The 12,780-nt window shown below is 40.1% G+C and overlaps 1 protein-coding gene across 5 annotated transcripts in view; it reads left to right on the top strand.

Moving 5' to 3' along the window:
• LOC119966493 (enhancer of polycomb homolog 1-like) overlaps positions 1 to 9,096 on the top strand; it is a 282,112-nt gene extending 273,016 nt beyond the window's left edge. For 4 of the 5 annotated variants that reach the window (XM_038798270.1, XM_038798271.1, XM_038798269.1 and 1 more), the window contains 2 exons: positions 2,644 to 3,010; positions 7,449 to 9,096. In XM_038798270.1, coding sequence (XP_038654198.1) covers positions 2,644 to 3,010; positions 7,449 to 7,521 — 440 coding nt within the window. In that variant the 3' untranslated portion in view covers positions 7,522 to 9,096. Of the gene's footprint in view, positions 1 to 2,643; positions 3,011 to 4,764; positions 4,918 to 7,448 lie in introns of all 5 variants that reach the window. The other variant, XR_005460782.1, reaches the window with a different exon arrangement.
• Positions 9,097 to 12,780: the final 3,684 nt, after the last annotated feature.

Raw genomic sequence — 12,780 nt, 5'->3', positions numbered from 1 at the left:
TCAATTTAAAGCTATGTCCCCTCGTGCTAGCAATCACCATCCGAGGAAAAAGGCTCTCACTGTCCACCCTATCTAATCCTCTAATTATCTTGTATGCCTCTTTTAAGTCACCTCTTAACCCTCTTCTCTCTAACGAAAACAGCCTCAAGTCCCTCAGCTTTCCCTCATAAGATCTTCCCTCCATACCAGGCAACATCCTGGTAAATCTCCTCTGCACTCTTTCCAATGCTTCCACATCCTTCCTATAATCTGGCGACCAGAACTGCACGCAATACTCCAAATGCGGCCGCACCAGAGCTTTGTACAGCTGCAACATGACCTCATGGCTCCGAAACTCAATCCCTCTACCAATAAAAGCTAACACACCGTACACCTTCTTAACAACCCTATCAACCTCGGTGGCAACTTTCAGGGATCTATGTACATGGACACCAAGATCTCTCTGCTCATCCACACTACCAAGAATCTTACCATTTGCCCTGTTATTCCTGTTACTCCTTCCAAAATGAATCACCTCACACTTTTCTGCATTAAACTCCATTTGGCACTTCTCAGCCCAGCTCTGCAGCTCATCTATGTCCCTCTGTAACCTGCAACATCCTTCCGCACTGTCTACAACTCCACCGACTTTAGTGTCGTCTGCAAATTTACCCACCCATCCTTCTGCGCCCTCCTCTAGGTCATTTATAAAAATGACAAACAGCAACGGCCCCAGAACAGATCCTTGTGGTACGCCACTCGTAACTGAACTCCATTCTGAACATTTCCCATCAACTACCACTCCTGTCTTCTTTCAACTAGCCAATTTCTGATCCACATCTCTAAATCACCCTCAATCCCCAGCCTCCGTATTTTCTGCAATAGCCGACCGTGGGGAACCTTATCAAACGCTTTACTGAAATCCATATACACCACATCAACTGCTCTACCCTCGTCTACCTGTTCAGTCACCTTCTCAAAGAACTCGATAAGGTTTGTGAGGCATGACCTACCCTTCACAAAACCATGCTGACTGTCCCTAATCATATTATTCCTATCTAGATGATTATAAATCGTATCTTTTATAATCCTCTCCAAGACTTTACCCACCACAGACGTTAGGCTCACCGGCCTATAGTTACCGGGGTTATCTCTACTCCCCTTCTTGAACAAAGGGACCACATTTGCTATCCTCCAGTCCTCTGGCACTATTCCTGTAGCCAATGATGACCTAAAAATCAAAGCCAAAGGCTCAGCAATCTCTTCCCTGGCTTCCCAGAGAATCCTAGGATAAATCCCATCCGGCTCCGGGGACTTATCTATTTTCACCTTGTCCAGAATTGCCAACTTCCCACTACTGTCCTTGACTGGCCCTAATCTTACCCTAGTCATTCTTTTATTCCTGACATACCTGTAGAAAACTTTAGGGTTTTCCTTGATCCTACCTGCCATGGGCTTCTCATGTCCCCTCCTGGCTCTTCTTGGCTCTCTCTTTAGGTCCTTCCTGGCTAACTTGTAACTCTCAAGCGCCCTAACTGAACCTTCACGTCTCATCTTTACACAAGCCTCCTTCCTCTTGACAAGTGATTCAACTACTTTAGTAAACCACGGTTCCCTCGCTCGACCACTTCCTCCCTGCCTGACGGGTCAAGGACACGCAGTAGCTGTTCCTTGAACAAGCTCCACATTTCAATTGAGCCAATCCCCTGCAGTTTCCTTCCCCATCCTAAGTCTTGCCTAATCGCATTATAATTGCCTTTCTCCCAGCTATAACTCTTTTTTTTTTATAAATTTAGATTACCCAATTATTTTTTCCAATTAAGGGGCAATTTAGCGTGGTCAATCCACCTACTCTGCACATTTTTGCGTTGTGGGGGTGAAACCCACGCAGACACGGGGAGAATGTGCAAACTCCACACGGACAGTGACCCAGAGCCGGGATCGAACCTGGGACCTCAGTGCCGTGAGGCGGTTGTGCTAACCACTAGGCCACTGTGGTTCCCCCCCCCCCCCCCCAGCTATAACTCTTGCCCTGCGGTATATACCTATACCTTTCCATCGCTAAAGTAAACGTAACGAATTGTGGTCACTATCGCCAAAGTGCTCGCCTACCTCCAAATCTAACACCTGGCCTGGTTCATTACCCAGTACTAAATCCAATCTGGCCTGGTCTCTTGTTGGCCTCCTGACACATACTGTCAGGAAACCCTCCTGCACACATTGGACAAAAACTGACCCATCTAAAATACTCGAACTATAGCGTTTCCAGTCATTATTTGGAAAGTTAAAGTCCTCCATAACAACTACCCTGTTATTTCGCTCCTATCCAGAATCATCTTTGGAGGCTTCTTGCAGCCCATCCTTATTGCTCTTTCCACCCACCAAAATATATAACAAGCAAAAATACAAGGAAGACTGGTCAATTGCATCCACTATTTGTTCTAGCTTTTTGTGGTACTTGCTCTGGTAGTCTGTAAATAAAATGAATAAAAACTGGAATATTGATGGATCTTGATACTTCATTTCTTCAGTTGACCGATCCTTTTTAGAAAATTGCATATAAATATTGACTATAATAGTTCCACAAATTTGTGATTGACTGTTCCTTGCCCAGGTCCCAAAATCATGTCAGTGTTCTAATTCTGCGTTTCTGTTTTCCTTCAGGATCGTACAAGGGCTTACACCTCACTAGTACCATGCCTACGGCTCTTGTACAAACCAGTCAATCATCATCAGCAGCAGGTTCAGCCTTACTGCCACCCTGCAGCAACACACAGACAGCAACTTCCCACAGTGCACTGAGTCACCATGGAAATGCTACAAACTCAAGTCCTCAGGTTCTGCTTGGCAACAGCCTTCGTCTAGGTGTACCTAGCTCATTAGCTACTGTTAATTCTGTCACCAGTCTGAATGCACGTCATATACCTAGAACTTTAAATACTGTTCCAACATCTGCCTTAAAACTGGCTACAGCAGCAAATTGTCAGATGCCCAAGGTTTCAGGCTCTACCTCCATGGATGGAGTACCAAGGTAAGCTCCATTCTCTGAAGACTTGCATATAAGGGAATCTCTTACTGTGCAGTACAGATTACACAGTTGAGCCCTGATGTTGAATATTTCTTTAAATTCTCTGTTGACAGATGAATAACATTCATGATTTGGTTGTAAATGGGCTCTGTTATGGAAGAAGAGTATTGCCTTTAACAGCTAAGTTTCCTCGTGTGCTGTAGTAAATATACATTTTATAGTATAATCTATCTGGGCAGTGACCTTTGTTCTCCCATCGACCAATAAATGATTGCAGCCAAATCCTGAAATGAATGTGTAGAACAAATGGGATTTATCACAGATGTGAAAATCCAGAAGTCTTCAGTTATATGCAATCCTTACTCTTCTGGTCTCTCGCCCATTTGGGGTTTTCTGTAGCAACCGCTTATGCCCATCACCCACTTGTGGCAAGAAATTTAGTTCAAGAGCACCTTGTGATTTTCAGATTTGTGGAAAATGAAATCCATTTATGGTCAGCAGCTCTTGTTTTCAGTTTTAATCTTTCAATGTAATTGTGGCGAGTTATTTTGAATTCTGGTTTTGATTTGATTTTTCTCTCTCATTTTCATACTGTTTGAGTGAGCTGGTTTCAACCAGCGCAGGATAAGTGGTGTTATGGTTAATCTTGGGATTGAAAAGAGCAATGAGGGAAGTGGCCAGGATTTCTTCAGATTGTTATTGATTTCCCAAGTGAGAAGTACATGTGTAAGAATGAGGTTGGATTCAGGGTTGGCTGTCATTGCCATTTCCCTCTAGCCAGCGGCGTACATGTGCATAATGTGCACCATACCCAAGCAATTTTGGGAATGCGTGGAGAAAGTTCATGTCAAAGAAAATACACCAATATAGTATTTTGTTTTGTCCGTAGCAAAGCAATTTGACAAGCCCATGAGTGAACTGTATCTGACTGCTGTAGACAGTGTAATGTGTTGTTTTGTAAAATTGGGTTTCAAGCCACCAGTGAAAGGTCGACAAGTTCACGCCCTTGTATAGCAATGAGATTTGTTCAGACTATCTGAAAGGCAACTGTAGAGCAATTTGCCTGCTTTTTAAAGCATTGTTGTCTTTATTTCTTAATTTAGAGAAAAATGATATGGCACTTTGTGCTTCAAACTGGCTTTGTTGACCACTAAAAGTAGTTTTTGTTTTCCACTGTTTGAGATGGTTCATTTTAATCTAATGGTTGAACAACGGAGAAATGAATGTTTAGCTACCTTTTTCATGGATGTTTCCCTTTCGCATTTAGCTCATGAGTTCGCGTGTATGTGATATATATTTTATATATATATATATAGGTTATGTCAATGCTATGTAGCCTTCAAAGCATTATAAGCAGCAGGCCTTCTAAAAAGATTTTGCATATTTTTATGGTGACTGAATGTGATGAGCCACGTCACCTATGATTCTTTCTCCCCTCTACCTTCCCCAAGATAGTTTTGATTATTTTCTGTGGAGTTTGAACCACATTTAGAGAAAAAGGAATACTTCAAAATATTGATGAAACTCGATCAGTAGTATCCTTTTTCATAAGGGTGAGTGAATATTTGAGGAACTGGTTTGAAGGAGTTAATGGGCCCAATGGTGTGATGTCACAAAACTTTACTGTTTTAAGTGGAAAAAACTGCCCTGCCACATATTCTGAAAATTTGAAAGTTGATCATGATTCTTTAATGGTTTGAATTTTTTACATAGAAGGGTACTGATGATGACTCACTCTTTAAACATCACACCTGCAGGAAGTGTCTCTCCATAAACACGTCACTGGCCCTGCAATTCATAGCGCCATAGAGACGTGATGTTGCCACCCAGATGGTGAAATAGGAGTGATAAAAGGAGACTTTACTACAGCACATCGGGAAACTTTAAGGGTAGGAGCAGGAGGTTGGGAGGCAAGTAAAGTGCTTTTGTTTTTTTTATATTTTTTTAAGTGAGCAATCGGATCGTTTCCCTTTTTGGAAGAAAAAAGTCCTAATTTTCATTTTTAAATTAACGGCTGTCATAGCCTCACAAATATATTTTGCTATAAAATCTGCTTAAATTTATGTGGCTGATTTGGAGTTTTGAAGACCATCATTCAGTCAGTCCAGTGAGTTCAACTTTGATATCTTTAAATAATACATTAAATGATGGAGAAACGGTCTCTATCCATGGTTAATCATCTTTGTGGTTTTAACTTAATTAAATTGTCCTTCATAGCTGTTGTTGAAGATTGTACAGCTGATATTAAAATGATGTTTTTGTCTTTATATACTGCTTCTGACACAGAACCTAGCAGTTAAAGTATTAACTAATAATCTCTGTGTATATATGATCATCCTACTAGCAAGAAATTTGGAGGACCAATCCATTCTTTTTAATTAAGTATCTACACTGTGCTTTGCTAAAGCAACAAAATAATGGAACATTACCCAGGGAATGCTAAGCATATATAACTTAACTCTGGGTCTATTTTGTTGGCATTCTCTCTTATTAACAATAAATGGAGAAGATGTGTAGTATAGCTACAAAAAATGTACACGGGTGAATGGAAATAAGTCATAAGCAGAATGTACTGAAAGCTTGGATTTTTTAATCTCCATATGCAAATATTGGCTATCATCTAATTATTGTAGGAGGTGTGTTCTATATTACTGTGGCTTTCTGAAACTTATTTGATCAACTTTGGGGGAGAGAGTAATTTGTTGGAGTTTTTCGTAAATTGACCTATGATTCTTTTTCTCTTTTTTTCCTGTCTTCGAGCAATGCATGGTTGTATAGTTTCACCATGTCATGTAGGACAGGCTCGACAGACCAGCTGGCCTTTACCTATCTTATATATGTTCCACCTTTGCAGTTGTCATAGAAGTGCTCTGGTCTTCATTCAATGCTGCATTTAAGGTTTCACCAAGTTACAACACAATTATTTTTCTCCACTTTGACATTTAAAGAATGGTTGTAAACGTTTAACGGTCAATTCTTGGATTAGTCTATTCAACTTTATTCAAGTTAGGCATTACATAAACTTGAAAGATTTCTGAAAAATATACAGTAAATGTATTATTGCTTTAATGCATATAATACTTTGATGTTGGGTCATGCCGATGTTTATATTCTCTCTCCACACTGCATCATTTGTATAATGCTTAATCTGTTCCAAACTCCATTCTTGTTGTCTTATCTTCAAGATGCTAGGGAGAGATCCTTAAAGAAAAGATGACTTGCTGGTTCCTTTCCAGCAAGACTGCTGGATCCAGTTTACATTTAACAATCCAAGCTGTAGCACAAACACGAGGCATACTTAATGTTAACTAGAAGAGAAAGTATTCTGGGACTATACAGAATAATTATCACTTTTGAGGTGTGCCCTTTTATGCAATCTCTCTTGAAAATATTGAACTGCAGTGAAGGATTTTCCAAAACACTATCGTAATGATTCTAAATTTTAGTGTGAGAAGTGGGCATCTCTCAATACCATTGTCTACAAATATTTCTGTCTTTTCTGCTTCAGCACCATTCCCAGTTGAAGCAAATGGAATGAAAAAGCCACATGATCATCTAGCCAGGGTATAATCCCGGTGCAGGAAGATTTTTTTTTGTTGCCATAAATGCCTTTTAAATAGGGATTGTTGAAGTCATTGGGTCAAATTATATCAAATAAAATAGTAGAATATTTTGTAGATTAGTGCTTTTATTTTAATTCAGTGAGCCCATTTTGTTAGTTGCTTTATCTACAGCAGGTTGAAAATCTCATCTGAGGCTATTGCTTCAAATTGTGTTAATTTCACTGAGATCATCAAGTCTGTTTTACTGGTCTAGTTTCAGTCAAATTGAAGAAATTTGATTTAGTGTTATATTTGTTTGGTGTGTCAGTTTGCTGATCTTTGCAGATTGACTGATTTGATAACAAAGTGTTGGAAAATTATTAAGATCAATGACCTGTTGCTTAAATAAATACAGGAACAATATTATGACACAGGAATAAATAGTCCGACAATTCAACTGCATCGAGGATTTAAGGGCATTTAACTGCATTTAAGGGCTATGGGGAGAATGCTGGGAGGTGGAGTTGAAATGCCCATCAGCCATGATTGAATGGCGGAGTGGACTCGATGGGCCGAATGGCCTTACTTCCACTCCTATGTCTTATGGTCTTATGGAAGCAAAATATCTGGCCAGGTTAGAGGGGCTTTAATGGAAATTGAGCACTCGCGTCAGACTCTTGTACTAGTTGGCCATGCATGTACAAGACATAGAATGGGGACAGGGGGAGACTAACCATTTTTTTTCTTAAACAGTTGCGAAAGATTTCAACTCTGACTTCATAAAATCTAGTTAAATTTGGGTTGCTGCCAAGGTCAGTGTAATCCATTGATGCCATTATGTAGAAAATATGAAAAATTATCAGAGCAGTGACTAACAGTTTATTTCTCTCTTTCTCCAGGGAAAACCACGACACAGAAAAGCCAGCACTAAACAGTATAGCAGACAATACAGTGGCAATGGAAGTAACGTAGTGTCCACAAAGACGGCTGCAGCCTTGGGAACTCATTTAGGTGCTATGCATCAATAGTGTTTGTGAATGCAAGGGATGGCGGAATGCAGCACATTGCGTTTCCATGGCAGCTCTAGGGACTTGATGGCAATGCACATCTCATGCTTTTTTGTTACTGTTAATAGGAATTGACATCTGTAAATTATGATACAGCAATTATCTGTACAGTACTGCATATTTGTAATACACTTGTATATATGTTACTTGAATACTGAACTGTTCATTTGTGATGCTTTGCACTTGAAAAAAAACAAAATTGCAACCAGTAAGAGTGTGAGATGTGAGAGATCTATAGAGATGAAGTGTCATCACATCATGTGCATGGTGCGGAACCTGCTGTTTTATCTATTTATTGTGCTGTGTTTACAGTTTTGTACACTGTACCTTCATTGGTTCCTGTGCTGTAGTAAATGTGTTAGGTAGCTGTGGACTCCTCGGTATTTTGTATATGGTGAACATACTTGGTTCCCCTCTGGGTCCCTGAGTTTCTGTGTATCATGTAAAAATGGTGACATACATACAGATTTGAAAATTAAGGCATTGGTTTGTAAATGGGGATGGAACTACTTCATGGAGACATAGGGATCTTCCACTTATATTTGTTCTAACGCAAGTAACAAGCTGGAAATGAAGTCACACTTTTTTCAGAAGCAGAGACGCTTCTGCAAAATTATTTTAGCACTAATTATTTTCTATGCTGCTTAGTTTTTTTTGCTCATTCGAGTTTAAACAAATTGGACCTCCTTCAAAACAAATCTGAGCTGTATCAGAGTTTCCCAAGCTTTTTTTCATTGTTCATTCATCATTGTTATTTTTGTATCTGTTAAAGTTGTAATTTTCTTGTTGATTTTGTGCTCCTGTACACACAGACTTCATTCTTCACTTGTTCATGTGAAAAAGAGAAGAAACAACAAGGAGATAAGGGAGATGAATGCAGTAGTTGCTGTACGTGTATCATCATTCCAGTTTCTGAAACAGCCAGCTTTTACTTTCAGATTCTTGTGAAGGCTATAAGGCCAGAACCACGATATCGGGTGCCTTCCTTTGGAAATAATAGACCTCTCTTCTGTGAAGAGATTGGTACTTAACAGACTACTACTAGTGCTTTGTCAGTACCTGAGTCTGAATGCCCAGTCCAATGGCATATTTATCCTCAAGGTTTTTAATCCCACCTGGAATTGTGACAGAACTCTCACAAAATAAACCCAGGGCATTATATGTTGACCAACAGCTGTGTTTTTTTTTTTAAATTTTGTACCGTGTTGGAGTTATTTTTCTTGCTACATTAGAAAGAAAAGTAATTTGTGTATTTACAGTATTTTGTAATTGAAGCATTATGAAATGTGAGCTCTCACCATTTTACCATGCTGGTAAGTTAGATTAAAAAAAATCTGGGGGGAAATTATGTGGCTGGTAATGCTTTGAGGAGGTAACTTATTGGACCACTTCATAAATAACTTAAGTTTATAGCATACATCTTTTTCAAGACCTAATGCTTATATTGAAAAAAGTAAATTGATCCTTGTTTGAATTTCAGTAATTACTTTGTTCTGATTATTTTCTTTTTACTACTTTATTGAATTGCACAATCAGATCATTGGAAAATAATTGCCTCTTAGTCATTACTTATATGTTTGACCATTGTGGTAATGGGAACATTCTTCCTCATTTGTGAAGCGCCCACAAAAATAAGATATTGCTTTCTTTGAGGAGAGTGATCACCTTGAGACAGCGGCCCTTGAAAAATCTTGTGCCACGTTTCCTCTATCTTATCCAGATGGTCTGCATATATAAATATTTCCCCTCACCATCTGTTGTCCTAATAGTCCTGTAGCGGTCAGTTCTTCAGCATTGTTGTTTGTGCATTTGATATTTTTGTAGGTTAATTTTCAAAATTGTCTTTTATCATTGCTCCACTTTTAATGTCATTCAGTGGTTATTTGTTGTATCTCAATTTTGGTTCATCGGGTTGGCTTTGCGCCAGTTGCCCCCCACTCATCAGCAGGTGGCTACTAACTTCTAGTTTTAAAATTTTGTTTTCAACATCATTGGATGCTTGCCAGTGATCACTTTCCCAAGTCTTCCAACATTGTTTGACTTCCAGAAATGTCAGGCCTGTTCCAAACTTGCCAACATACAGTGCAGAGGATGATTATCGTAGCCACATGTATTCCTTTCTCCTCTGGGCATGTAGACCTCTTGTTCTAATTCTACCAAAATTTCAGTTAATGCATAACAACAATTGGGCCTAAATAGTAAAATCTGCATGAAGTTCCAGTAAGTACAGCAAGACGTCAAACAAATTCAGAAGTAACTTGTTAAATTATCAAAGAGTGATACTACACAGAAGGAGGCAATCTGGCCCATTGTGTCTATCCTGGCTTTTTCAAAGAGCAACCCTGTCTTCCACTTTTTCCCAGCAATTTTTTCAAGTGTTCATCCAATTTCCTTTTGTAAGTTATTGATCAGATAATGTTCACGCACTGAGTAAAAAATGTTTTTCTCCTGTCGCTTCTGGTTCTTTGCCAAATCTATATCCTCCGGTTACCACCCCTTCTGTCAGTGGGGATAGTTTCTACTTAGTCTGTCAAAACCCGTCAAGATTTTCAACACCTTTGTCAAATCTCCCCATATCCTTCCCTGCTCTTCAGGAGAATAACCCCAGTTTCTCTTGTCTCACAAGGTGACTGAAGTCTTACATCCCTAGTGTAATTCGAGTGAATTTCCGGGCAGCATGGTGGCCTAGTGGTTAGCACAGCTGCCTCACAGCGTTGAGGTCCCAGGTTCGATCCCAGCTCTAGGTCACTGTCCATGTGGAGTTTGCACATTCTCCCTGTGTCTGCGTGGGTTTCGCCCCCACAACCCAAAAATGTGCAGAGTAGGTGGATTGGCCACGCTAAATTGCCCCTTAATTGGAAAAAATAATATGGTGAACTAAATTTTTTTTTTAATTCTAGTGAATTTCCGCTGCAGCTTCTCCAACACCTTGCCATCCAATTGTGTTCAGAATTAGCCACTGTCATCTTAATAATAATCACTTATTGTCGCAAGTAGGCTTCAATGAAGTTACTGTGAAAATCCCCTAGTCGCCACATTCCGGCGCCTGTTCGGGGAGGCTGGTACCAATGTTATAAAGCCTTTGCATGACATCCTTTGCTATTGTACTTTATTCCTGTATTTGCAAAGGCTGTATACCTTTCAACATATCCTGCCAGGTTTAAAGATTTGTTTACACATTCAGATTTCTCATTCCTGCATTATAACACTGGCTCTTAAGTGAATCAGTTCTCATTTCTATTTTTATTATTTGTTCATGAGATAAGGCCATCACTGGCTTGGCTGCATTTATTGCCCATCCCTAATTGCCCTTGAGAAGGCAGCGTTCTGCTTTCTTGAATCTTTGCCATCTGTTATAGGAACACCCACAGTGCTGAGGAAGGGAATTTCAAGATTTTGACCCAGCAACAGTGAAGGAGTGGCGATATCCTTCCAAGGCAGGATGAGGTGGTCGTGTTCCCATGTTAAATTCTAAACTTGTATGTTAAATTTCATGTGCCATGTGTCTGCTTTTTTCATCAATCTGCGTGCCTGAAGTCTGTTACTATTCTCCTCTCGGTTTTCAGATTTCACAAACCTCATGTAGTAAAGTTAAAATTATGCCCTGTATACCAAAAAAAGTTGCCAAGGGAACACCAATTGCATGTGCCCTCCAGCCTGAAAAACACCTGTTCACTTCTTGCTGTCCCTTAACTGATTACATATCCATGAAGCTACTGCCCCATTTATCCCAAATGTTTCGAATTTGCTAGCAAGTATATTACATGATACTTTTATCAAATGCCTTTTGAAAGTTTATTGACACTACTTCACCAAAGAAGTAATTTGCCTTTAAAATCTGTTGTGGTTTCCATTTATTAACCTGTATTAAGTGACAGTTTTATCTTCATTTAATGTCTCCATGTTTCCCACCATTGATGAGTTGATGCTGTCAAGCTTATACCTTTCTTTTGAAAAGGGGTGTAACAATTGCAATTCTCCAGTTGACTGGGTGACTTTTTCTACTTTGAGCACTGTTGCCCAATGTGCCCTAATGTTTAATGCTACCCAATTTGCCTGTGGCTACCTCATTTTACTGATTATTGGCAGCATCCTCTTTTAATGAAGCAGCACGGTAGCACAGTGGTTAGCACAGTTGCTTCACAGCTCCAGGGTCCCAGGTTTGATTCCTGGCTTGGGTCACTGTCTGCGGAGTCTGCACGTTCTCCCCGTGTCTGCATGGGTTTCCTCCGGGTGCTCCGATTTCCTCCATAGTCCAAAGATGTGCAGGTTAGGTGGATTGGCCATGCTAAATTGTCTTTGATGTCCAAAAAAAAAGTTAGGTGGGGTTATGCGGATAAATTGGAAGTGTGGGCTTAAATGGGGTGCTCTTTCCAAAGGCTGGTGCAGACTCGATGGGCTAAATGGCCTCCTCCTGCACTTTAAATTCTATGATAGTGAAGACAGATGAAAAGTGCTTATTTAGTACTTCTACTACCCCAAGATGATTTTCTTGGCCCTACTCTTCCTTGCCTCTCCTCGCCCAATTAGTGTATAGAAAAGACTAGGTTCCATTTTAAGTTACCTGTTTGACTATTCTCAAACCCCTTTTGTCCCTCTCCCTTTTTCTGTTCTCCCTGTACTTTGTATTCAGCACGATTATCTACTAAATTGAACCCGAAGTATATTGGAAACTTCCTTTCCCTTTCATTTTAATGCCACTTTTGTCATCCAGTTTTGGGTTTCCTTCCCTTCTCGGGAATTTTTTTTAAAATAATTTACGGGATTTGGGCGTCGTGGCTAGGCCAGCATTTATTGCACTTCAGAAGGTGAGCTGCATCATTGCCGGGTAGATAACCAGTTTTGTAGCTGTACTGGAACACCTTGACTCGGGACACGGCAGGTTCTGGAGCACCGTACTGTTGCAGGAATATTGTTAAGACACGTAGCCTTTGCAGTATCCAGTGCGTTCAGCCATTTCTTGATAATACTTGGAGTGAATCGAATTGGCGGAAGACTCACATCTGTGATGCTGGGGACTTCCACATCCGCTCAGCACTTCTGGCCAAAAAATTCTGCGAATGCTTTTTGCTCCGGTGTGCTGGGCTCATCCATCATTGAAGATGGGGATATTTGTGGAGCCTCCTCCTCCAGTGAGTTGTTTCATTGTTCTCCACCATACACG

Source organism: Scyliorhinus canicula, chromosome 5, assembly GCF_902713615.1.
Source record: "Scyliorhinus canicula chromosome 5, sScyCan1.1, whole genome shotgun sequence".
Lineage (NCBI taxonomy): Eukaryota > Metazoa > Chordata > Chondrichthyes > Carcharhiniformes > Scyliorhinidae > Scyliorhinus > Scyliorhinus canicula.
Note: the sequence above shows the minus strand (reverse complement) of the source record. Positions and strands in the feature narration are given on the sequence as shown.